Source organism: Pocillopora damicornis, chromosome 1 (genome assembly GCF_964200805.1).
Source record: "Pocillopora damicornis chromosome 1, jaPocDami1.2, whole genome shotgun sequence".
Taxonomy (NCBI): Eukaryota; Metazoa; Cnidaria; class Anthozoa; order Scleractinia; family Pocilloporidae; genus Pocillopora; species Pocillopora damicornis.
In genome coordinates this window covers 25,395,766-25,422,271 of record NC_142670.1, presented here as the reverse complement: position 1 = coordinate 25,422,271, position 26,506 = coordinate 25,395,766, and the positions used below count along the sequence as shown (strand labels likewise).

At 37.2% G+C, this 26,506-nt stretch overlaps 4 protein-coding genes across 4 annotated transcripts; 3 read left to right on the top strand and 1 right to left on the bottom strand.

The window, feature by feature from the left end:
- Positions 1 to 1,177: 1,177 nt before the first annotated feature.
- LOC113664943 (octopamine receptor beta-1R) lies at positions 1,178 to 3,911 on the top strand. Its single transcript, XM_027180572.2, has one exon. The coding sequence runs from the start codon at positions 1,634 to 1,636 to the stop codon at positions 2,609 to 2,611; it is 978 nt and encodes a 325-aa protein (XP_027036373.2). The 5' UTR covers positions 1,178 to 1,633; the 3' UTR covers positions 2,612 to 3,911.
- A 439-nt stretch (positions 3,912 to 4,350) lies between these two features.
- LOC113664930 (uncharacterized) lies at positions 4,351 to 14,672 on the top strand. The gene is made up of 7 exons (XM_027180553.2): positions 4,351 to 4,530; positions 6,559 to 6,864; positions 8,681 to 8,977; positions 9,443 to 9,760; positions 11,104 to 11,442; positions 12,005 to 12,157; positions 12,933 to 14,672. Exons 1-7 carry the CDS (start codon positions 4,482 to 4,484, stop codon positions 13,439 to 13,441), a joined length of 1,971 nt encoding a protein of 656 aa, XP_027036354.2. The 5' UTR covers positions 4,351 to 4,481; the 3' UTR covers positions 13,442 to 14,672.
- A 787-nt stretch (positions 14,673 to 15,459) lies between these two features.
- LOC113664932 (sperm flagella and cilia-associated protein 1) lies at positions 15,460 to 22,777 on the bottom strand. The gene is made up of 8 exons (XM_027180554.2): positions 22,527 to 22,777; positions 20,771 to 20,881; positions 20,084 to 20,193; positions 19,115 to 19,247; positions 18,558 to 18,622; positions 18,035 to 18,180; positions 17,240 to 17,357; positions 15,460 to 16,663 (listed from the first exon to the last, which is right to left on the bottom strand). The coding sequence occupies exons 1-8, from the start codon at positions 22,663 to 22,665 to the stop codon at positions 16,418 to 16,420; spliced, it is 1,068 nt and encodes a 355-aa protein (XP_027036355.2). The 5' UTR covers positions 22,666 to 22,777; the 3' UTR covers positions 15,460 to 16,417.
- A 30-nt stretch (positions 22,778 to 22,807) lies between these two features.
- Positions 22,808 to 24,841, top strand: LOC113664953 (mitochondrial nicotinamide adenine dinucleotide transporter SLC25A51). Its single transcript, XM_027180582.2, has one exon. The coding sequence runs from the start codon at positions 22,890 to 22,892 to the stop codon at positions 23,808 to 23,810; it is 921 nt and encodes a 306-aa protein (XP_027036383.2). The 5' UTR covers positions 22,808 to 22,889; the 3' UTR covers positions 23,811 to 24,841.
- The last annotated feature ends 1,665 nt before the right edge of the window (positions 24,842 to 26,506 follow it).

Sequence of the window (26,506 nt, the reverse complement as noted above, 5' to 3'; positions counted from 1 at the left end):
CTCTTTCCACGGCATAGGGGTCGATAAAGGAGCAATGCACATTTCGTCTAAAGTCAGAAAATCTACTTTATAATTCTCGTTTAATTCCTTCGGTTCCTGTTGTGAAATTTACCGTACAAATGGCCAAATTGAACAAACTTGTAAAGACTTGAATTAGGACTGAAAACTTCGCTTGCTGTTTTACAACGAAGAAATTGTTTGAGAGAATTCAGTTGTTGGATGAATGAAAGTTCCGTCGATTAATTCAGTTATAAACAAATATCTTACAGTTTTAACTTTAGGAGTAACTTTTTTGTGAAGGATTACAGTTAATTAAAAACTGTTTATAGGTCGCGTGTCAATCATTTAATGACACACTTGCTACCACAAATTGATTTCGAAAACAATTTTTTGCTGGCAAGCAAAGTGATTTGAGATAGAGAAAAGAGAGGATTAATAAGTTATTAGTCGGCTTGACTTGCTTATAAATACTACCCAGCCGGCAAAACAAAATATATACATGAAAAATGGCAAAGAAGCTGGGGATGTTCTCGGCGACTCACGAAAGCGTTACCGCGCCCGTGGGCAGAGATAGGAAAATACGGACGGCGGTAAGAACCAATCATATCGCGGGATTCGTTACCGTGCCCTTCGAGAAAGAAATAAAAGATAATGTGTACAAAAAAGCTTACGCAGTTTTCTCTTTTTATTTTTTCCCCCAAAATCATTTTTAACCAATCTGTCCACGGATCAAACTGACATCATCTTAATGTCCAACGTAAATGGTGAAATAATATTTTCTTTAATTAGTAATGTTCCTTTATATTTGTTGGTTAAGTCGGAATTGAGATATAGCTTTCGCAATTTTTATTTGTAAGATGGGCAGACTTATTCAAATAAAACATTTCCACTGGTTTTTTCAATTGTCTGGCGCTCGTAATCACAGATATACTAATTATAATAATTACATCTACTTCACGTAGAAGAAAAAAATTACACAGAAGAGGAGTCTACAACTATTTTTGAGTATATTCAATTGCCTCCTAACCGACATTGAAACCAAATTTTAGTAGTTAAGTTTAGGATCAAGTCAATTGGTAGCAAGCGTATCTGAAGTATTTTTCCATTATCAGTTCGCAAAGATAACAATTGACCAAATCTAAAAAAATACACCTGCTGATGATATGTCAGGGCCTGTGCAGTGTTGAAAGAGAGCTTGCGTTCGGTTTAAGAAAATGTATTTATAATTCTAAATACGCCCGAATTAACTGAAAATGATCGATACAAAATAAAATCAATTCAAATACAAGGATTTCGAATTTATTTTTCGAAGCCTCAATGTTAGAAAAGAATCGTCATCACTTCTTATATAAAAACGATACTCATTCGATTTCAGTTCACAGAGAAAGTGAATATGATTCATGTCAAGCCGATCAAATGATAAACTATAATTGACAGAAACTCGTGGCTTCACAGGATCGAACAAAATCCATCCTACATACAGCTGTCGATTTTGATTCCTTGTTGTTTGCGAAATTAAATGGGATGTTTGCTCTCTTAAACTAACAGTCAAGAATTGTAAGAATTAAAAGGAAAAGATACCAACGAAGACTAATCTCTACCTCACTAAAAAAGAATCTTCTGGAAAAAATATATGTTACGCATATTATTCCTTTTAACCCAAATGGAGAATGATTTCTATGATTCAACGGGACGTCCTTGGAAAGAAGCAAACTTTGATCTTAAGTATTTCTGGGCAGTGTTCGTTGCGCTAACAGCGCTAGCTACAACGTTTGCAAACGCGTTGGTTCTTCTTGCTGTATGGAAAGATCCTAATAAGAATTTGCAAAGATCTCCGTCTAATTTACTTATCGCGAGTCAAGCGATAGCTGATTTCTTTGTAGGTTTGGTACAAGAGCCCTTGTGTGCCTGGTGGATTTTAACGTTTTCTTCCATAGCTGTTCACGCCATCGAAGCCGTGAGTTCTCTGTTTTTAGTTTCTTCCGTTTTACACGCTGTGGCATTGTCCTTCGATCGATACGTGGCTGTAGCGAGACCGTTACAGCATAACGTTACTATTACGAAGAGACGAGTCTTTCTATGGATTCTGGTTATCTGGATAAGCAGCATCGTCTACATGTCGTATCGGACGATCCTGAGAGAGCTCAACTACTCGATCACGCTGATTAATATCATATCCGGGGCTCACACTGTGCTTCCGTCAGTTATCAGCGTCTTGTTCTATATTCGCCTTTACTGCATGTTAAAAAATCTTCGTAAGGGGGCAAGAGACCTTGACGAATCAGGGAAAATGGTCATCAATGCGTACCAAAGAGAACGCAATATGACAAAGGCCATGGTGGTTGCACTGTGTTTGTTTTTATTCTGTCTGACTCCCTGGTTTGTGTTCTACCAAGTCATTGGTGCATGTCCCACGTGCGAGGAACACGAATCTTATCAAATGTACTTATTTGCAATATTTTATTACATCTTTACCATGAAATCTTTGCTGAATCCATTCTTGTACGCGTGGCGCCTCCCAAAATACAAAGCGGTCTTCAAAACTCTGTTAAAAACGGGAAGAAATAACCATCGACGAATCGAAGTGATAAACTTATCGGAAACAAGCTGAGATGTAAATATGCTCCACAAATGAGACCCCACGCTGAAAAACAACTTCATCACAGGAAGGCTTTTAGTTGACGAGGCAAAAATCGTTTCCCAAACGAGGAAAATGAAAACGTTTCCGTTAATTTAGCAAAAACATATTTTTAAGCAGCTCAATATATGGTATGATTCAGACTTGCTTCAGTTCAAGGAGATACTAAGATATTAATTTACAAAGTTTTATTCTGTACTTTTGAAGTGTGCTAACAAGCTCAAAAGCAGTCAGCAATGAAGTGAAATGTTAATAATGCGATATCTATTGCATATTTCATAAAGTTCAATGGTGGTGGGGAAAATTCTGTCAGTTAACTAATTGATTCAGCTATAAATGTCGAGAAATACCCAGTAATTATTCAACGAAGTAGAGGTGAATAGTGCCAGGTTTTAATTATTAAGCGGCAAAGCGGCGAGGCAAATATCCACCACTTTCACCGACACCAGGGTAAAAATTTTTTTAGTATTCGGCTGCTTTGAGAGGAATAGTGTTAATCACTTCGGAACAAGCCAATCAACATGTTAGATAAGCACTATTCGCCTGTGAAGTATACACTAAAGCACTTATAGCTGTTCAGAACGTTTTAAGTCGCTCGAAGAATTTTTTGGTGTCAAGCAACAATTCACTTGTGGAACATTAGAAACATCATGATTAGGGTTGATAATAAAACTGGAGAAGCATGCGATCCATAAAGCGTACATTTTGTTATTGCAAGTTTCCCATGACAAAATTCTTCGCCCTTAACCGCCCTTATTGACAACTAAATGACGAATGTTATGATAACGCACAGGTTAAGGATGTTTGAACATTCTGTTGTGTTTTATGCTCTAAAATCAAATTTACATTTAAATCATTTTCCACCCCTAGAGCTCTAAAATCAACTTTAAATTCAAATCATTTGCCACCCCTGGCGGAGGAAATGTCACAATATATACTTCCATTTCCAAATGGGTATAGAATATTGATTCATATTAAGGGATGTAAGGTCGTTTTGCGAATTTCACTGTCATTAGCCCTCTTTGAAGGTAACCAAGTTGATCTGTCCTTTGCATTATTGGCTCAATGTACGGATCATTGTTGCAAGTCTGCGAAGAATTAGCTCACATTTCATTTTGTTTTTACTGTATGTTAACTATTTGTTAAATTGATCAAAATTATGAACTGAAAGGGTATGAAATAAATCGAACGCTGATGAGGGCGCGACCGAGGGAAGATTTTTCAATTTTTTTTTCTTTTATTCAAAATTAAAGAAAAAAAATAGCATATATAACTTTCTGACTACCTTGCTTAAATTGCATTCATTCAAATTGAGTATGATACATTAAGTAAATTCTTCCTTTGCAATTTAACTAGGGATGTTATGATATTCTTTTGATATCCGTTCATGCACACAATAACTTCCCGAACTAAGTTTCTCGAAAGAGGAAGGCAAATTGATAAAATATTCCTACAACTCCATCCAACTACTTGAGACTCATTTGTAATTCATACATAACGAAATATTTCATTGAAAAAAAAAAAACTTTCTGACAGTAGTTATTTCCTCCGTGCTTCGTGCAGAGCTTTCAATTAATTTTTGATCTGAAAACTTCCCCCTCAGTCGTAGGGGGCAGAAACGCAGGAAAACAAAGGGGAATGCCGGCAAGACAACCCAAAACAGCTGGGTGTTATTAATTTGAACTATGACATCCTGTCACTTTATGCCCTAAACCGCGCAGACGTGATAAGAAATGCATTTAGACGCAAAATTACTAGCGGTTCGCAGTTGCCTCAATACGTTTCTGCTTTTTACGTTTAAAGCCTTCTTCATTTGACTCTCTGATTGAAAGTGCTGCCTAAAATGTACCAGCGTATCTTCAAAATACTCCTTCTTATTTTGTCTATTGTGGGTAAGTAGCGTATTCAACTCATAGACCACTTTCCCTTCGAATTTCAAATTTTTCCTGAGAGTGTTCCATCTTAGATAAAGCGAGACACAAATCAAATCTTAGTGCTCGCGGTATGACGTTAAACTTGCCTCAACCCTTTGCGAACGGGAAAATATATGAATGCAGCTGAAGCATAAATCCCAGCAGAAATGATTTTTAAACTACATAAACTTGTAGCAAGATTTTCAAGAAAGAATATCGGATTTTACTCGAGCGTCGCTTCCATCGCGTGACTCAATATCATCCTTCGACTCTCTGCAATCTGCATTTCTTATCAACATAATTCTGCGATTGTTGATTCTTTAATCCCAAAACCTCCTTTCGCAACACCAAGTTTAAATGGAACAAAATCTGGGGGGTTCCAACTTCCAACCCAATGAAATTTAGACCAAGTCAAGGTAGCAAGTTGACTTTTATTTTTTTGTTGTGTTCTGGCGGTAGGAAAACAAGAAAACCTCTATTCCAGTGTCTTTGAATAATTTGAATAACTTGCAGATCGTGAAATGTTACACCTGTCACTGGATCTTTAAGTGTTGGTAAAATTTGCATTCTGTTTTTCTAATGACGTCACCGAGATGCATTTCTCAAATGTAGAAGAACATTTTGAAAATGATCTGACGTCCAATTTTTTTTCCTGTTTTTTTTTTTTCTGTTTCTTCAACAAAGTGTTTTGGTAAACCTTAATGCAGTGAAATGAAAAGCAGTATAAAACCAGCCTAAAAACAAATTAGAAGACGAAAGGGAATGTAGCCATTACTCAGCAGAAATCAATTTACCAAGGTTTATTGAACTCTGCAATTATACTTTTAAATTAATGCGTCGCAGAATTGGATGAATTCGAAAATTTTTGTTTTTCATCTCAGATAATATTTTGAAAGAGATCGAATTAAAAAAGGCTATATCTTCGCACAGTTTTATACAATGATAGCGGTATCTGACAAAGACCATAAGAACAGTATCAGGACTTTCTTACTATTCTGCTAAATAAAGATACTATACAGTATGTTAAATGTCTTATATTCAGTAAGGCACTATTTTGAATTTCAGGATTCTATCAATTAACCCTAACGGGATAATGGCCTGGCATTTATGTTTTTCGCTTTTTCTATTTACTTCCTTTTTTTTCCTAGATCTAAAGCTGCGCAAACAATTTTTAAGCATTTTAAAATATCTTTGATACTTTTGTTTCATTCCGAACAAAAACAAAAACTTTTTTGGGTTAATTTATCGCAGATTAGAAGCCGAGCTATAAAAGCTAAATTATATCAAAAACAGAAAAGAAAGTGTTAGAAAATAAGTCAAAAGTAAAGATATGAAAACGGGAAGAGATATGAACGACGATATAGTGATCTGTTTTGTTGTATTACACCTTTAAGTGGCTCCATTTTGGCGGTCCAGTTGAGAGTTTATCAAATTAAATATTCATTTCCTTTTCCGTAGTTTTCCAATTTTACAAATTCAATGTATGAAGACTTTAGTAGAAAGTAAAAACTGGTTTTTAAGCCGCAGACGGACACTGATGCTCTGACCATATCTTCTGTGATATATATATTAAATAAATATATATCTTGTTTTCTCGTCAAAAAGGGGCTCTTTTGGACGAGAAGAGAAAAGGAATATATATTTGATAAATATTTTCAAATTTTCAATGTTTTAGAAAACAGGTGAACTCATATATATCAGCAATCGATAAAATGGAACATCTCACTTTCCATAAAAAGAAAATTAAAATAAGGAAACTAGAGCAATTGGTTTCATCTTTTTATTTCCAGTAAGGGCTTCTGATAAACTCCTCGTTATGCTTTTTCTTGCTCAGTCCGAATGAATCAGTCAAACTTTTTTAAAAAATGTGCGAAGTCACTGTTAGGCAAAAAACACTTTTTCCTATGATGCCCGTCGCTCGTACTCTTAAATTACAACGAATTAGCTCTTCGTAAGCAGAAATTTTTTCTCGAGCAAATGAATAATTTTGTTTCTCTTTATTTACAGCGCTCTTTTCCTTCAAACCTGTGCTGTGCGTCTTTCAGTGCAGTATTTCTCTTGGTGATAAGAACCTTACAAGATCTCCTGTTACTGTGGTAGCAGTTTTGAACTGTACAATTAGTGGCCGTTCTGCAAACGCTTTCAACTGGACAATTGATGGGAAACAAGTCAAAAAGGAGCATATATTACTGGATCCGAAGGAGAATAAGAAATGGTCCGCTGTTGTTCTCGAAAATATGACCAAAGAAGCAGAGAAATTTGAGTGCAAAGCGAAACGTGGCGAGGAAATGGCCTCGTGTTTTGTTTATCCTGGTAAGGCATTGTGTTCTAAGCAATTCAAGCTCTAAAAATTCCTTTTAATTTACACTTACTCCATACTTTCATATTCTTTAATATACATCCGGAAAGTTCAAAATAACACCAAATGAAGAGTTCCTTTAATTTGTATGCAAATGAAGGGGTGAGGTTTTCCGCCCAAGGACACGCACATTTAATTTTTTTTCCTCCTCATAAAAAACTCAGCTGAACAAGTATGATCCTTTCCTGAACGGATTAGATCCAATTTTTCACAAGACTACGACCTCTGATAAAAGCTGGACCCTATTCATTTTGGCGACAGATAATTGAAAGAGGTATCGAAATTTTCGGGAGTATTTTACCCGTTAAATAATGGTGTAAATTTGAAAGAAAATACCAACCTACAAACAATATTTCTCGTCACTCATTATAAGCTTCGTTGCATGCTCTTTATGGGGCATAGAAAATTATAGCGTGATTTTCAAATTATTTCTACCAAAAAACCGTTTGAAAATCAGAAGGGGAGACAAGTGTAAAGCAACTGAAATTTTTTAAATTTCAACTTATTCCTCAAACGCCAGTTTCCCTTAACTTATTTAATTAACCACTGGTAATTTATGCCTGATGAAATGGCGAAGAAAGTACAAAAGTTTTATTGCAAGTTTGTTAAAATGTTAAAAGGCTCCTGAAAAATTGGTCTTTTTTTATCGAAAAAGTGGTCGATATTGTATCGATGAAAAGAAATGGGAATTCTAAAACAAGAAATAAGTGTCAAAAATATAATACTGTTTCTGCCATCCTCTTGAACAATCTGAAGAGTTGAAAAGCGCCTTTAGCGATGAAAAATAAGATAAAACTGCCTTTTCCTCCCTGGATTGAGAGTCGCTTTTATGAGTAGAGCTCTCAAAGTTTAACAGCCTCTAACACCTCAATATGACTCTAGCTGTCTCCGCGATTGTGACTCAGAAAAGCACCCGTACCGAATTTTATTTTAAAATTTTGGTAATACTTGTGAGGCGTGGGTGAAGACTACGGAAGAAAGGTTTTTACGAATTATATTTTTATAGATGACAGTTAATAATGAAAATGGGTTAAGAACCTACAAGAGCCATTCAGAGGAAATAGCCGCTGAAATTTTCCAGTCTCTCCGGCGCGTCCTTAAAATTGTTTTTCTTTCCGCTGATATTATTCTGTTTTGCGTCGAAAAAAAGCAAAACATCACTTACAGCCGAGAGGAAAGTAGCCTATTAAACTGACGTTACATCAAAGCATCCTTTTTTATTTTCAAAATTCATTTATTAATTCAATCATGTGTTTTTCTGACAACTGTCCATTTATCTATCCTTCCATTCATTACTCATCCATTTTTTCATTCAAATTTTCGTTATTCCCGCTCGCTGGAATTCATCCATGCATTCATTGATATATTCATCTGCTGTTCCTTACTTCGTTCTTTCGTTCAATCATTCATTCATTCCCTAATTTAATTATTTATGTATTCTCCACTTATTCAGTCATTTAATCCTTCATTTATTTGTTTTCTTAATGGCTATTTTGTGAAGTGATATTTTTTCACTTTTTTTCACATTTCCTTTAGATTTGTTTTTCATATTTCATTTTTATAGTTGTTTTTGTCATTCCACATTACTTTTGGCGAAACAGATCACTCTCACGATGCTTCTTCCCACTCAGGTGTATAAACAGATTACAATCTCATTCAACACATACAGCAAAAGTCTTTATTGCTTCAGAACTCAGAAGGTGGTATGAGTAATGGCAAGTGGGTCACTTTCCTCATATACCCTCTTACCAATTTTATTATGCCCTATAGCCAAACCAAATGTGCAAACGTCTGATGCGGCTGTCAGAATAGTTGACTATGGCAATACACCTGAATTAGAATGCAGAGCTAATGGATGGCCGGTTCCTCGTGTTTCCTGGTGGCTGGATGGTTCCGAGATTCAACATTTTGACGACGACTACACGTACATATTACGTCGATATGGTGAGAACATACTCTTCATGAAAATAATATCAGTGACAAAGAAATATCAGCATGCGAAATTTACGTGTCGTGCTGATAACGTGTTTGGTACGTCCGAGAGGAGCGTGGAAATCCAAGTGAGACGTGAGTAAATGACAACTTTTTATTTTACATCATTCGGGTTTTTGTTATCTTCTTTCAAAAATTTTGTGATAGCAAAATATTATGACTAAAATTCTTTGATAGCAAAAAGAAAAAAAAAAACATAGAGAAAAGTTTGTCAAGAAATCTCGGGGTGGGTCTTACTTCATGGTGCTGACGTTAATGTACAGAAATGAGAAAATATTACGTTTAGCTGAGGGAAGTGTAAGACCAAGGAGTTGAATGCGGCAATTTCTCACCCCATTGGTATTCCTCGATGCTCAAAAGGGAATTTATTAGGGTTAAAAGTTTGTTGTAGTAATTCAAGTTCTCATCTCTTCGTAGAACAAAATAATTTTCTTTTATGAGTCCTTGTCAATAATTTTTAAGAGATTAGGATCTTTCCACTGTTTGCAGGAAGAGCAGGAATAAAATTTGCTTTATTTCCATCTCTTTTCTATTTTTTAGGAATTGATATGATCGAATACGGTTATCGTGAAAGGCTTCCCATTCCAGCAGTGTTAGGAACGAGTACTACTCTTGAGTGCATCTGCTCGGAGGAAAAATGTTCAGAGGATACCACTCAGTTTTATTGGAAACGTAATGGAACAATTGTCAACGAAACACTCAATATCAGATTATCTCGTGAGGTCTTAAGCAGTGGTTTAAAAATTGCTTTGATGATACTCAACGTGTCACGTGCAGACGAAGGAGATTTTTTCTGCAAAGTAAGCAACTCCCTGGGATTTGAAGAGAGGCGAAGAACCCTGAAGATTCTGGCCAAAGGTTGGTTTTATGAGAGTTTGTTCGTTGGCATCTTTTAGGTGATGAATCATGAGCTTTAAATGGGTCTCTTGTATTGTATCATTGACGACTAATACTTTAGAAATTAACAAAAAAAACTGCCTTTAACCGGGATTCAAAGTCTTTGAACAGGGAAACAGAAAGATCGGCAGAAACCGACAAACAGACAAACAGACAGACAGACAGACAGACAGGCAGACAGGCAAACGGACGGACAGACAAACAGACAAATCTGCCTCAAACCAGGATTCAAAGTCTTTGAGCAGGGAAACAGAGAGATCGGCAGAAACCGACAGGCAGACATACAAACGGAAAAACAGATAAATCTGCCTCTAACCAGGATTCAAGGTCTTTGAACAGGGGAACAGAGAGATCGGCAGAAACTGACAGACAGACAGGCAGACTGACAGGCAGACATGCAGACAGACAGACAGACAGACAGACAAGCAGACAGACAGGCAAATCTGCCTCTAACCATGATTCAAGGTCTTTTAACAGGGGAACAGAGAGATCGGAAGAAAAAAATAGAAAGACAAACAAACAAACATTCAAACATTCGAACAGACAAACACACACAGGTAGACAAACAGAAACGAAAAAAATTGAGCGGCTGATTTTTTTCTGTCATTGCTAAAATTGCAACCGACCTGCAAGGATTATTTCTTTGCTTGATTTTCGTATGCATGTTACATGAAATTTATTTCATTACAAGTAGTTATCAATTTCTTTACGGGAAAGAAGAACCCTCTAAAATCTGCTCTCTCCCGTGCAACGTGTGGCTTCGTTAGCTCAGTCGGTGATAGCGCCCGATTCTTGAGTATCTGGGAGGCCTGGGTTCGAATCCCGTCGAAGCCTGGATTTTGCTCAAGCTTCTTTTCTGCAATTGTTAAAATTACAGTCCAACTGTACCAGAATCATCTCTTCACTTCAAAATAGGAAATGAAAGATAGACAAACAATCAGTGCAAAAGATAAAGAGGTATATTTATGCTGGAGGTTTTTTATGGAACTTGCAACAAGATTTTATGGTCAGGACGTCCTATCTAAATATGACCATTTTAAAGCAAGACATGCTTGGGTAACTTCTGTATTTATGATCGCTCACGGAAGGGAGAGTGGCGTGGTATAGGATGACAGCAGAAACCAAAGTCTAAAAACTTCTCTCCCACGCATTTGTTAACAATATTTTACTCCTCATTATCATTTTGCGTTTGCTGGTGTTGAATATAGTGTCACTAGAATATATAGCTACCAATCACTTTTGGGAGAAGAGGGTGAAATGGTTCCCTTGATAAGTTGCACTTACTTTTTTTCCTATCTTTTCAGAGAATTTTCGGATTTCTGCAAATCCAGCTAAAGCGTTTGTAAATCAAAGATCTCCTGTCCGTCTGACCTGCAAAGTTTCATATCCATCAGAGCTACTAGAGCCGGAGACTTTTTGGATCTTTAACAACACTAGGATTCACGAAAAGTCCGCACTGCAATACTACACAAAATCATATGGCCCTCGAGAAGGAACCAACTCAACAAAGATGGTTTTGTTTCAGCTTCAGATATCTAATGTAAGCGATCAATACGTTGGTTGGTATATCTGCGCTGCAGATTTCAAAATAATTATTGTCAAAGCGAGAGTTTCCGTCACCCTCGAAGGAGAAGAAGCCGATGGTATGTTTCAAGCATTATATGTTCTTTGTACATATGGCATTTCGTTCATCATCTGACCGTCTTATTTCATGTTTTATTCTCGTCAGATGGAATTCTGTTGCAAAGTTTTCCTACTATTAAGAAAATTACTATTAACATTCAAATAACTAATTGTGCAGTGAATTTAAATAACAACTATAACATTCAAAAATTTTCATTCGACATTTTTAATTTGGTTCATGAAAATTCAAAGAGCAGGATATATAGTTAAAAAACCTCAGTTGAGAATTCCATGTGAGTGCTATCAAGGTGCATACTCTGTAGTCTACAAATAATTGAGGGATATCAAACAAAACTGAGACAATGAAAAGACATGATGTTAATTCAGTTTAAGGTTACACGGCCCTTGTATCTACTTTCAGTGGGCACTATATTTTTTTTCTTGCCAATTAGTGTTCCTTGTGTTTTCGTTTGTACGTTCAGTTGTTTGTTTGTTTGGTTGGTTACAATTCAATTGATTAATTTCAAGCTGAGCATATTTTAATCTTTTTAAGACTTAAGAAAAACGATTTTTTTTTTCTAGATAAAAATGGAATTGCCGGCGTTGAGTCTAGTGAAAGTCCGCTGGTCGCCATCAGCTCCATTACCGCAGGCGGCGTTATAATGGGTTTCATTGCAGCTTTGTTTGCCTACAGACTTTGCAGAAAAAAGCGCAGTGATGAAGAACCATTCTTTGGTATAGTTTTTTTATACATAATTTTTTTTAATACGACTTGACCCTAAAGCTAAGATTAAAAATAAAATGAGTCTATTTGATTGAATAAGAGTGATCATAACATAATGGTAAGGCTGTAATAGCAACATCTATGTTTCGATTCTTACAGACTACGGGCAGTTCCTCCTTTTCAGTAAAGTCTGTTGCTCAAGAGCAAAAATTGTCAGCGGAAAAAAATTGATGCAAGTGCGCCGCGTGGAAGTCTGGAAATGAGGCCAAAAAAACTACGAAAACCTACTATTCATACGCCTTGCTCCCAGAGTTCCGCGCGGCTCGCTAATATCATACGAGAGACAGCTCGTGTTCTACGATTCTTGCACATTTAGATTATTATTACATTTATTAAGTTCTCATACTAAGTTTCAAGTTATTTTTGAGCCTTTCTCACCGTGAGTTATGGTCAGTGGAAAAGGCTGATGTTCAATTCTTCCATTATTTACTTGCGGTCCGTGGCACGAGAGTAGGGTAAACAACAAAACTGGCCTGATAATGCGCAGGAGAAAACTCGCAGGGTAAAAGTATTGTCCTTTATCTACTCCAGATCTAATTCAGAAAAAAATATGAAACAAAGTAAGACCAGCTAAGACAATGGTCAAAAGTCTTAATTTCAGATATGCCTACAAGATAAAGGGTCGTAACTCGTATGCTTGGGGTATGGTCAATTAAAAGAAGAAATTTTTACGGTAATTAAAAATTTTAACCCTAGTTTACCCTACCCGATTGTTTCATTTACCAGAAACTCCAGTCAATGGCCGCCAGTTTAGGTACGATGTTTTTGTGACGTTCAGCAGCCAGGACTTAAACTGGGTTAAGAAAGAACTCTTGCCGCTCCTAGATAAGCATAAGCTTAAGTACTGTATCCATGACAGAGATTTTCAAGCTGGGAAGCCTGTGGTGGACAACATGGCAGAGAGCGTGTACACGAGCCGAAAAGTTCTGGCTGTAATGTCCCATAACTACATGTCGAGCAAATTCTGTCGCGGAGAGCTAGAGATGGCGCTATATCGGAGTACAGAGATGGGCGACTCTTCTGTTATTGTGGTGCGTATCGATGGTGTTGATCGGAGCAAGCTGCCTAAGGCCCTTCGCAACAGAACCTTTCTGGATCATCATGACTTCACTGAGAGGAAGAACTGGGAAGAGAGGCTGATAAAGCATCTCAAGCCACCTCCGCTGGACAAGAACTCGGAGAAAAAAAACTCGGAGAAAACCTATTCCTTGTTACGTAACGTTAGTGAAGCATGAAGTAATGAACAAGGTATTTTGCCGTTTACAAGACACTCTTTGTAACCATTAATTCTTTGATAGACACTTTTCGAAATAATCTTTTACGGCCACGATACCTGAAACGACAAGTCACAGCGACGCAACACATGAACAGGTCGCATCAAACAAGCGCTGTATGCCAGGAAATTGCTTTGCAGATCTTTATCCCAGAAAGGTTATTCTTTTTCCTTGAAGCCCTTCGTTCAAATTCAACTAGTCTTAATGGGTGCGATGATGGCAGAGCGAAAATGGAACTTAGTTCAACGTAATTAAGGCACGAACTTTTTTTGATGCTGTATTCTGATCGTCCGATGACTTCCGTATATCTTTATTCTGGCTGCTTTGATGTCTAATTTATTTTAGACTGTTTATCCTTGATTGTTCAGTATGAAACAAAAAACTTAGTGGAAATGAGGATCTGTAGTATTAAGCAGTTTGACAGTCATAACTTGATCACACTCGTTTTCCCAAGTTGCAAGGCCTGTGATGCAATTTGTGGAGTATCATGGAGTATGCAGCTTTTATCTGAGTCTATCTAATTACTATGGGTTTTTTTGTTGTGTCATGAACGGGTGAAGTTTACGATAGGAGTGAAGTTAGTTACCAAATAGAGCAATTTTTAATCGAGTGGAAAAAATAATCCGGAATCGCATCGGTTTTGCCTTCCTTTGCTCTGTAAAAGGTCTAGATAACTCGGACCACTCTCTTCAGAGTTTCGCTTCGCTAGGCTGCTGAGTCTTTGAGAGAGGATTAAAAATTGAACCAAAGCTCTAATGTAGAACCCCGATGCTAGATGTCTAAAACAGACAAGTACAAAATATCTGCTCCTCCTCTTCCTATCAGAAGAAGAAAAAGACTATCATTCATATTACGTCTGCGCAGGTCTGGTGGGGGGTTCTTGAATTTTCTTGGAGCGAAATAATAATTGCTTGGAAAGTTTTCCATCCACCTGAAAATATTTTGATATCTTCGCTGAGGTGATTTGCAAAATTTCGTTCAATCTTGATAAAAATTGTTCCTTAGGAGACCCAGTTTCCACGGGGCATCTAATCAAATTGTTACCAATGCCGGCCACAAGTAGCCTTTAATAATTTCATACTAACTCGCCCGTTTTAAGAGCACTATGCAATAATTTTTATATATATAATGACATCATAACGTTGTATCTTAGTATGTAAAATTTCTTTTAAATAAAAAAAATTCGGGCAAATTAACTCGAAAATATTGTTTACCCCTCCTCCCCCCTCCCCCTGGAATTCGGGTATAATTACAATGAATCCCGATCATGTTCTGGCAAATTATACCCCTTATATTAACACACACGACCCACAATTCCTCCATTCGCTCTTTTGAAGGGCTAACACTCGAAATGTCAGCTTTGAAACTCTTTGCGGTGGCCAATTTGCGTTATCAACTTAGTTGATAAAACCAAAATCATTTTGTCAAACTCCCTTCCGACGCGGCATCACAATTTCTTTAGAGACTTACCCCCTCTAATCAAACTTTGGTTTAAGCTGCCTCTATGAAGAAAACAAATTTAAACCTTGGCTGTTAAGATATGAAAATCATATGTGTGCACTGCGATTGAAGAAACGAATATAGAATCGATCCTCGCAGTTATGAACACTACTGAACTAGTAGTTGAATTAAGGCCTTAAAAAGATTCAGCCGGTACGGAATTTGAACCCATGACCTCTGCGATACCAGTGCAGCGCTCAACCAACTGAGCTAACAAGCCAACTGGGAGCTGGTCATTATGTTGGATTCAAATAAACCTTCCAAACTGTGAATACGGTGTACGGCGTTCAGATGAGAACAAATAGTGAACTTTATTTTTGTGCGTGCGCGGATTTACATTAAGTGAATATCGGTGAATGGAATAGGGAGTTTATCATAGAGCACTCACGGTGACCGCGTTTGGGAAATGTGATTTTAAAAACAAGACATGGTGTTCTGCAACTGTGTATTGCATAGATATACCAATATAAACATGGGCCTAACAAGATAAACTATAAGTTTATTACTCAGTCTCTACAAGAGAAACCAGTGCTTAAGATTCTCACAAGTAATTTTAAACCTATGGTCTGTCCCAAATGCACTCTCCGGAATTTGTGCACCAATTAAAGAGGTCCACTCCATCGCCTACATACATTTACAATGATTAAATAACCATCGGTCGGTTGATCCCCTTTACCTTCTCTTGTGCACCAATTAAAAAGGTCCGCTCCATCGCCTACATACATTTATGATGATTAAATAACTATCGGTCGGTTGATCCCCTTTAACTTCTCTTTTCCTCGCTTATCTTCACGAACATTGTTCTTCCTACCAAAATCTTATTTTGTTTACCCTGGTTTGAATATAAATATTACGCGACGATCTATCTTATTTACACGTCGATAGGTGTTCAGTAAACGTACATTTTCAAGAACTTCATTTGGTCAGTAGTGTCATTGGGTTAAGGAGAATCCCAGAACAGTAAGCAGCAAGGGGGCATAAAAAGCCTCATTACGTTTCTTCAATAAAAACAGTACTGCATTTTCCGGGTTCTAAAAAAGATTTCGACGTTCATGTTCCAGATTTAACTATAACTTGCACACTTTGTGGTGTGATTAAACAATACTAATTACCTAAAATATGTACAAAAAAATATCAAACTGCAAATTAAATCGTAGAGTAAAATCCCTGACGCAGCTACGATTACTTCTGCTCGGTCGAAATTTACGCTTACAAGTACAATGTACATGTACTACATTGCCAAAAAATTACGTCTGGTATAATTACTTTAATTTAATTACTTGATTGCGTGTTTTCAGCGATATATGCCCTTCATGTGTTATCTTCCATTGTTCTAAGAAAGATTATCTTAACACCACGCCATAACAAGGTACGTACGGTGACCACATGTCAGCTCCTGCTTCCGTTCAGACATCTTATATTGTCTTGTATGAAAGACTAATGTTCCTGTAGCTGTTGTGGATTATAGGATGAATGATGTAATGGCGGAAGTGGATTCTGGTGATGCATATGCATAGATGGTATAGATGGGTCCACAGCAGGGGGGAAAGGTGGGTTGGGTTGTGGTGGTAGTTGTCTTGGGGGTGGTTGGGTAACTTGCTGTAGTCTTTTTGTTAAGTCGTCTATTCTCAAATCTTTTAAGTGTAGTAGGTGCTCGAGTCGTCGAATTTTGACATTCAAAATCTGGAATAAAGCGAAAATATTCAGACCTGCGTCATGCAATGGTGGAAATCAACTGTCTAAACCTCACCTCACTCGAGTGTAGATACTAGAGTTTATTAACTACTATTTACGGTAAATACTCTAATGAGCCTAGTTCGAGGCCTTGCGCAACGCTGGCCGATAATTAGTGCCAGATCCCTTTCAGACCTCCCGCCTGCTCGCTTTGCTCCAGGCGAAGAAACGTTCACGCCGCAACGCTGTTAACGAGGGCCTGCTCGCACGCTAGCCTGATTGTGTGACTAACATGTAACTTCTCCCTATCATGCCCATACTTTACCCAGCAAACAGGTAATGAGAGTACCCACGCTTATCAGGTAATGAAGTTGTTATCTTGATCTAACACCAAATTCTTGCAACTACATTTACAAGGAAATAGAGAGCAGTTAGAGAGTAGAATTAACAATAACATCAAGGAGTCAAGGGGTCAAACCATCCATTTAATTTGTCTGTTCGCTCTTCCCATTTCTCGCTGGCCGGTCCTAACAAACTTGCCTTTAAACACCCTTTCTCTGTAGATAAAATATATGATACACTCACCTGTATGGTTTCTTGAGAGGCAAGTAAAGCTTGTTCTTTTTCCTCTAGTAGCAATCGAGGGTTCTGAGGATCCATAGTTCCATTTATATCTTGATATGATTGAGACCGAGGAACCTTTCTACAAAACCAAAGAGAAACACTGGTATAATCACAAGCCCAAGATATCCCTTTGTGAGCAACAAAGTTTTCAGTTAATTATTTTTCATAGAGGTAATTGAATCGTTTTCTGATCAGAAAATGATTAAACTTCTGGCGTTTCGGTCGCATGTTTTAAACGATAAACACCACTATCCCAAAAACGACGAAACCCATCGCGATTTTCCTGCCCAAATCACGTTCGCTCCGCTCCCTCAGAGTCCACTACGGAAAATCCTGAACTAGCAGTCTAAGTGGCCAATTACGCTGCCAAAACGTAACAACTGCTCCGTTCCCTGCCTTGCTCCCGTCGCTGTCTCTTTTGCGTAGACGGAGACAATGAAAGCATGAGCAAAAGCCCATTTCCCTTGCGTCCTACCAGGTTCACCACACATTCTCACACTCATACACTTTCTTTGGGTTGCGCGTGGAAACCCGCCCTTGGGTGTATTAAAAACACTCGTTTAAAATAAAAATCGTAGTTACAAATTTCCACCGTTTTCGTGAAGCTCAGATACTAAAAAAAAATGTTTGGAGTTAAAATTCTCAAGCAATACGGTAGAGCCTACACGACACCAGCGAAGATATGTTTTAAAGAAACAAAAACCTGCAAACGTCCTTTAAGTTCACCATCGGTTAAAATCTAGAAACAAAACTTACCCTTTTCCTTGATGGGCAGGTGCAAACTTTGGTTTCTCACCAAGAGGTCCTCCTTTACCGTCTTTACTCTTCTGCCGGGCATTACCACCCCTGGGACTACCATTGAGTCCAGGTTGGTATGACTGTGCTCCATAAGAACCACCAGCCTAATAAAAAAATGTCACAATAAATGATAAATAATACTGATAAATAAATATCAGAATATGCATGCCACCGCAAAAAAAAAGGTTAAGGTTTTCTACTTTTTCACTTTATTTCCTTTTGTTTGACTTTAGTTTGTTTGTTCTTAAGTTGACAGTGGGTTTCAAGGCCATAAAATCTTGTATGCATTGGTTTAATGTGCTCATGAAGTGGATGCAAATAAAGTTGATCGGCAATCGTCATGACAATCGTCGTACCAATGATATGCTCTCCTTCTCCAAAATTGTTGCATCAAGAAAATTGGAAGAAAAAAACTCAACATCAAGAAGGGAATGTGGTATTCGATTTAAACTAAAAAAAGAGGAAGACAAACACGACTCACATCATTAACTGGGTTCCTTTGTGCATAACTAGTATTGAATGCATAACCATAGTTATTCTCCGGACCTGCAGGATTATCAAAACATTAATACAGAACTCAGAGCCAGCAACAGTATAGTAACCTACAGGAGTTGTTGGAGTCACTGTTAGTAATACTTTCATATACCCTATATATGACAGACAATTTCGAAGTCCAAGAAAATCTTGGCCATGATCCACAATTGAAAATTGTAAAGCACACCAATTAGTACAATGCCACTCACAGTATAATGATTTGATTTGAAAAATCTTAATAAACTGATGTACTGGTACTCTATTTTGGTATTTCTGGGGCTTTCGTCTATTGGCATTTGACTTCCATGCAGTCACTTCCTTAATTGGAAAAAAATTATGCAACTAGATCTTGTTTCCAACTGTATGTTTATAATTGTCATTTCAAAACAGCTCAGACAAGCTTGCAATTACATGTTTGGGTTCATCACAACATCATCTAGGCACAACATCACCTACAAACTTAAAAAATTTTAAGTTCAGCATTGACCATGAGTTTGTCCCTACCTAAGTATGCCTGCCCATCATTATACAGATATGGTTCATGATCTGAGACAGGCCCATTGGGTGAGAACTCATCATACACTTGCTGCTGTTTTCTTAAAGTGTCTGCTTTCTTCTTTGCAATGTACTTCTCAATCTAAAATACACAATTGTTTTGTATCAATTTCCAACTGAGTTGCTTTGCTTCAATACTAACAGGACAATTACACCATCCGGCATATCCATTACTTTTTCCATATGCAGCCGTACTTGGGAAAGAAACCCAAAGGCAACACCCAAGCATCAGAGCCTGCTTGCAGGCTAAACAGGTGCTAGTAGTTGGTCTTTTAGGGAGTGGTAGACTGCTGGTAACCAACCATTACTTAAACCCTTGCACCAGTAAATTACTTGTCGCACAAGACACCCCTTGACTCTGACTACACTACCTAGACTACCTGAGGCTACAGCTTCATGAGCAAAATCATGTCCCATCCTGTTATCATAGATGAAGAGAACTACGCATTGTAAGTGGTGCTACTCTTAATAGAGGAGATAAAATTTTTCATGAAAAGAGCACACCTCCTCCCTCAGGCCTATGATACATCTGTTGATATCCTAATCTCTAGTCTGACTTGCACTAAAATTGTCAAGGGGGATAGAGAGGAAGGAGGAATTTAGCCATTGATTTCTACTTGGAGAAAACGGGTGAAGCTACAGGGACGTGAAATAATAAAGTTGGTGTGCACGTACATTCTTTGAGTTTTGTTGTTAGAGGAAGTATGTCACATTCATTTCTGAGACATTTTCAGCTTGAAAAGGTAAATACAATGTTAAATTACCAAGGTTGTAATTTAGTCTACAAAGACCTTGGTATGACAAAAAGGTGCAATGTTGCACATTTGGTCAATAAACACAACCAATCTCAAAATTCAAGAAACTGCATAATTCATCATATCAAGAGGCCTGGTCAAAAAAATTCATAAATCTGCTCACTTTCATCCTGAGATTTGCTAGTACAACTTCTATCACCCTAGGCTTGCACTCTGCAACCTCCTTAATGGTACTTTTTGGTACAGTGTAGTTAAGTTTTGAAAAAACTTTTCCTGAAAACAAAACACACATCAATGAAATTAAGCATAGTCACCACTTATTTTTTGACACTTGAGCATTAAATATATACAATTCATATCATACTTCCAACTCCCAAAAGTTTAATTGAAAATTATTTCAAAGAGAATTAAGGAATTAAGCATCTAATTAAAGAAACTGAGATGCTACAATAATAGTACAAGATAATTTGGTTATATCAACTGGGTTGATGAAGTAAATTGGCCACTGTAAAGAGCATCTTTAGCTGAAGTCATTTCAAGCATTAGCCCTTTATCTGAGCAAACAACAAAGGGCTAACAATTGAAACCTCACCTTAATTAGAAAGTCTTAACAGAGGCCAATCTATATTTAGCAACTCAGGTGATAAAACCAAATTACATTTTGAAGTGACAATCCTAAGATACATTCTATTTATTTATTTATTAACTTTGCCATATAACAACAATCAAAATAAATAGATTAAAAAAAAATTAAAGAAAACGACAAAAAATGACAAAAAATAGCAGGGACACCACAACAGCATAGCCAATTACAGCCAATAACATCAGGCTCAGCATTCTGTGTACTTACTATTCAAAGTATCCCAGTTGGTGAGCTTTTGGGCTTGTGAACTTGTGGAGGAATAGTTATGGAGTTCCACCATTTTGGGTAGAAAATGTGCTACAATTTCTGCTACAAGAACTGAAAAATAAAATCAAAATTAATATGCTCCCTTAAACTTTCCATCCAAATAATATGTAAAATCAATGGTTTTACACCCTAACATTGGTAGTAATATTCTCCACACTGTTCTCCTTACATTTCCAAAGATACTGATGAAGGAGAATTTGTTTAACAATCAAGAGCTTCTTAGCAACCATTTTCTTTACCCTCATGATCTTGACATTTGATTCAGGGGTGATAATGTGAGAAGAAATTCAAAGCCAGTCTCTTTAAGGGGATGAAGGGTGAAGCAAAATTTATTTAAAATTGTAGCTGGAACTTTTTAAACAGTATTATTTGAAATTGCATGCCACTAGGTTTTTACAAACGCAACACTACAGTAACTGACACAGCCTTCCATTCACATGTATATGCATTACTGTTTATAACATGGGTAGATCCCTGTGTGGGCAATTTCTGAAAGGAATCTCACATTTTGAGTGGCTACCCATGCAGAAATGAGATTAAGATAGTCCCCTAAGTAGTACCATAAAAGCAAATTTTTGCTGTAAATCTGAGCTGTACAATAAACAACTGTTCAGTGACCTTTTTATGATATCTGTTTTTAAACAAGGTGGAGTTCAGTTTTCACAGGCAAGGCTGATAAGTTGCTCTGGCCTGAATTATTACAGATTCCACCAAAACGAAAAAAAAGAGTATTGTACAGCTCAGTACAGCCAAGGCAACATTTTTTTTCAAAGAGGTTAAATATCACATGTAACCTTTCCCACCAAGAGATTAGGTAACACACGGTGATCAATTTCCTTACAATTGACACTTTGTGGTTAACAAATATCTTTCTATATGTCAGTGCGCCCTGTTGTTGCAAGACTAATTCAGATTCGGGCAAATTTAGTCTAAAAATTTGGTAGAGTCATTACCAGATTTTGTGGGCCCACACTGAAATGGTCCTAATCAGTACCTGTATATCTTATTAGACATTTTGGTGTGTAGTATCACCAAATATTTTTACAAGTTGTGCTGTATTTCAAAGAGCCCATGGGGCGAGTCAATATGCAACAGGTGAAAATAGCCAACTGTACAATAACGCAGGATATTTGTACTCTATTCGTGCGTTACTTGTGCTCTACTTTGTGCAGTAGGATAATAAGACTATTTATCGATCATTGATTGATCTGTACGTACCAATCGATGCCAATTGACTGATTTTATGGATCAAAGCTTTTTTATTCGATATTCCGCTTTCATTAACTATATAGGCCGGGGTTAAATCGCTGGCAATCATCTCTTCAAACTAATTGATCATCATGCACCAACGTGGCCAATCATGTGAATTCAAATCATCTAATAATTAGCTAATATGATTCGTTCGAGAACGTAAAGTGTTGACAAGTAAACATGTCCAAAAATTTTTTGAAAAATTTAACCTAGAGGCGATGAGAAAGAAAACTATTATAAATCCACAGCAGTGACATGGTACGTAATGTCAACAAACAAAGTCCTTAATGGATACGTAATGATCTTTTGATTTAATGTTTATTATAGAAACGAAAAGACGGTGATTTTTGTCGCCATATTTAGATATTATTAAGTAAAACTACCTCTTTACAGTAAATCAGCGATGTCTGTACGATTTACAGGCGTAAGAAATTATTACATTTACCTCCATCACTGAAATCTCTCCAAATGTTACGCTTTGGGCGAGATAAATTAATTTCATCGATCCAAGTGTACAATTCCTGAAGTCCGTCTTCATCTAAGGTGGTTATCACTTGATTTGGCGAGCCTAATGGACCAGACATCGCTTAAATATGACCTAAGTGTTTAATACGACCTCTTCACCATGCTTCGTAAAACACTCTGCTTACTATCTCACCCCGCCATATTGTTTTACAATCACACTGTTGTCATGACGTCAAAATACTACAGCGTTGCACTATGGGAATGCTACGCTAAATATTCAATATGGCGCCCTGAATGTTGTAATTGGAAAGAAGGTAGCTGTGTCGGAGAAGGTCGTTGTTTTATGGCTTTAAACTCTACGCAGTCAGTAGAAAGGTTTCCGTCTGATTCTTCAATAAAAGATGACAGAGACTGGCCAGATTTTGTTTGCGGAGCAGGAGCAGCTGCTGTTAACATTCTCTCGACGTTCCCCGCCTACAAAGTCATGTTTCGGCAGCAAGTTGAGGGGTTAAGGATTCGCTATGCAGTGCGCCAGGTGCTAAGAGAAGGGGTGTGGAACCTTTATCGTGGAGCTGTTCCACCATTGATGCAAAAAGGAACTTCAATGGCGATTATGTTTGGTTCATACTACAAGTTCCAAAGAATGCTTTCTCGTAATTTAACAAGCACTTCTTCAGTGGCCACTAGTGCAATAGCAGCAATGCTAGCGGGAACGATAGAAGCACTTTTTACACCATTTGAACGAATACAAACTTTAATGTCTCATCGTGGGCACAACGAAAGGTTTTCCAACACATTTCAAGCTTTCAAAGTCGTGGGAGTGCAATATGGATTGCGAGAATATTATCGAGGGCTTACTCCGATACTGTTGAGGAATGGACCCTCTAATGTGTTATTCTTTGGCTTGAGAGGCCCATTAAAGTCCATTCTACCGGAGGCAAAAACTAGTATTGGAAATGCAGCCAATGATTTTGTTAGTGGAGCTGTTTTGGGGGCGTGTTTGAGCACATTGTTCTTTCCAGTTAATGTTGTGAAAAGCCACATGCAAAAACAGTTGGGTGGAGAATTTGTGAACTGTTTCAAAGCTTTTACTGTAGTTTTTAATGAAAGAGGAAGGAGAACACGACGGCTCTTCTATGGAGTCTCACTGAACTACACTCGTGCTCTTGTGTCTTGGGGAATAATTAACTCCACTTACGAGCTTTTGAAGAGTTGTTTAGGAAACAGCAATGTTCTGAGGACAAAGATGCATACAAAAACTTAATGTATTATCTTTCTCTGTAAGAGGTTGTGTAGTTGGAAAAAGGTTACAGCTGTGTGTGTTGAAATCCGTGAATTATGTCTCTACATCAGTCCTTGTATTGTTAATTCCAATGTTCATCATGACAGTGTACTGCTATCATAATGGTAATCAGAGGGTTTGTTGGCTTTGTGTCACTATACAAAGCACCAAACTGTGCTATGATTGGTTGTTTCAATTTGTCACCTTGATTTGTGTTGCTAAAAACCAACTAATCAAACCAGAACACAATTCAATCCCTCCAATCTTCAAAGACCAATCAAGGACTCACTGTTTTGACTTTGTGCATCAGACTTAGTGTACCTGAGTAACCAAAAGGGTCTTCATTTGATTCATATTTCTCAACATCCTTATACAATGGTGTGTGGACTATACACACTGCCAACCATAGAAACTTCTACCAATTGGAGAGATTGTGTACCAGATGGATCCTTTCCAGTCTCTAGGAATATTGCTGATGTTTGAGTATTGAAGTCGCAAGTTTTCTTTTCAAGAGTCATCCCTGCTTTGCAGCTGAAGGAGTTTAAACCAGGACACAATTCAATCCCTCTTTCCTTGGAAGACTATTCAAGGGCCCATTATGGTGACTCTGTCTATGACTTTGTGCACCTGACTAACAAAAAGGGTCTTCATTTGACTCTTGTTCCTCAACTTCCTAGCAAGACAGTGAGTTGAGCGCAAGAACTCTGACCGATTGGAAGGACTTCCCATCAGATGGATCCAATTCAGCTAACTCATAACCTGTTGACCTCATCATGTAATATAATCTACATGTTGCAATATTAAACCAAATGGTACAGTCAAAATCAGATGTAACCATAACTACAAATGGTAAGAATTTATTGGTAATAGTCATTTTGTTGAGGAATATTTAATTATTTATTCAACAAATACACCAAATTATTCCTTATGGATACCGTGATGTTAAGAACATAAGTGTAAACCTGCTTGAAGCAATATATAAATTTTCATAAATAAAACAAGACCATTCTGGACTTACTCTCCATTCAATGAATAGTTACCATGTTGCTGTGTTTCCGCTCAGTAAGAGATCACAGATGACATCAAGATTTGATAGGAACAAGAAAGTGGTGCATGAGGGGCAGCAGTGTGTGTCACAGATGTTCTTAACACATTTTGATGTCTTCCATGATATATTACTGAACAGACCCCTGGCAGCAAAGACTCTGCTTTTTTATATGATAAAAAAAGACAAAACAAAAAAAATGAGAAAAAATTGTTAATGGTTCAGTCATCTAATGGATGCATCAATCCAATCAATCAAAGTGCATGTATAATTTTTTTTCATAAATGTTTGTAAATAATACCAAACTGTATTGGACTATCTCCATAAGATGACTGACAGCATTACAGGTATTCAAGGTGATGAACACTTTGCAGAATTTGTAATTATTACATCAGACTCTTTGGTCTGATTGTATAAACAAGGTTTAGCTGCTGTTTATCATTGAATAAATGTAAAATGGTTTCCGTGTTTACATAGTCTGATGTAAACACGCAGGAGGTTGGGAGAACATGAGATAAGCGTAGGAAACCACAACGCAAAGCAGAGTGGTTTCCAGCTTATCAAGTGTTCTCCCAACCTCCCAAGTGTTTACATCAGGCTATGTAAGCACGGAAACCATTTTACATTTCTTGTATAAAATAACTAATGAAAGAGCCTCTTCTTGCAACGAAGGAAAGCGACATGCTTGTTGTTGTTGTTCATTTGGCTTTTTGGCCATTTCTTGAATACTGGGAAAATTAAACTCCAAAGAAAAATTAGGAAAATCTTCTTCTTCCATTACTGTACTCAAACAAACTTAAAGAAACTGAGTTACTGCTAAATAAATAGCAGGGAGAACTCCACGAGAAGATTCAGTAGGAAAACCGTGTTTACATACGCTCATGTAAAATGGTTTTGTGGCCAATCAGAGCATGCGTACTATTTGAATTATTTTATAAAACTGTGTCCTAAACAATCCTCAATTTAGCTGAACCTTTTATCTGAACATTTGCTTTTGAGAACATCACAAAGAGGGTCAAAAGCTTACAGTGTAAGGACGATTATTTTATTAAATCAATCCTCCAACAGGTTAGCTTAAGCAAAAAATTTTTCCTCCACAAAGGAGGTTTACCCTTCTAACTCCTAAGATATGTTTGTTGTCTTCCCTTTAGCTGCTACAAATTACCTTGTAAATTAGTAACAAGAATTTGGTGTTAGATCAAGGGAACAACTACCTGATAAGTTTGGGTATTCTCATTACCTGTTTGGTGGACAATGTATGGATATAAATGGGAGAAGTTACATGATAATCACTTCAAGGAGTTAGAGGGTTAACCAATGTCCAAAATACATGTTTCATGCATTTCACCAAGCAGAGACAGCCTCCAAAACTGCTAACAAAATTATTTCCATTACTTTGGCTGTATAAGAGTTTGTTTGAAATGCTTAAAAATATGTAATGCAATAATTATTATTTAAAGATGATAAGAAAGTTTAATTATCTCTTCTGTAAACTTAGTAATTTTTTAATAAAGGGGAGAGTCTCTAAAGAAACTGGTGCTGTGTCAGGGGGGAGGGGTGGTATTACAAGATAGTCTGGTTTCATCAACTGAGTTGATAAGTGAATCGGCCACAATAAAAAGTTTCTAAAGGT

Coding starts and splice junctions, on each gene's coding strand:
- LOC113664943 (XM_027180572.2), top strand. CDS start 1,634: ATGTTACGCATATTATTCCTTTTAACCCAAATGGAGAATGATTTCTAT.
- LOC113664930 (XM_027180553.2), top strand. CDS start 4,482: ATGTACCAGCGTATCTTCAAAATACTCCTTCTTATTTTGTCTATTGTG. Junction 4,531..6,558: donor TCTTATTTTGTCTATTGTGG/GTAAGTAGCGTA, acceptor CTTTATTTACAG/CGCTCTTTTCCTTCAAACCT. Junction 12,158..12,932: donor TGATGAAGAACCATTCTTTG/GTATAGTTTTTT, acceptor TTCATTTACCAG/AAACTCCAGTCAATGGCCGC.
- LOC113664932 (XM_027180554.2), bottom strand. CDS start 22,665: ATGTCTGGTCCATTAGGCTCGCCAAATCAAGTGATAACCACCTTAGAT. Junction 20,882..22,526: donor GAGAGATTTCAGTGATGGAG/GTAAATGTAATA, acceptor TTTATTTTTCAG/TTCTTGTAGCAGAAATTGTA. Junction 18,181..18,557: donor AAAGGAACCCAGTTAATGAT/GTGAGTCGTGTT, acceptor TTTTTTTATTAG/GCTGGTGGTTCTTATGGAGC.
- LOC113664953 (XM_027180582.2), top strand. CDS start 22,890: ATGGCTTTAAACTCTACGCAGTCAGTAGAAAGGTTTCCGTCTGATTCT.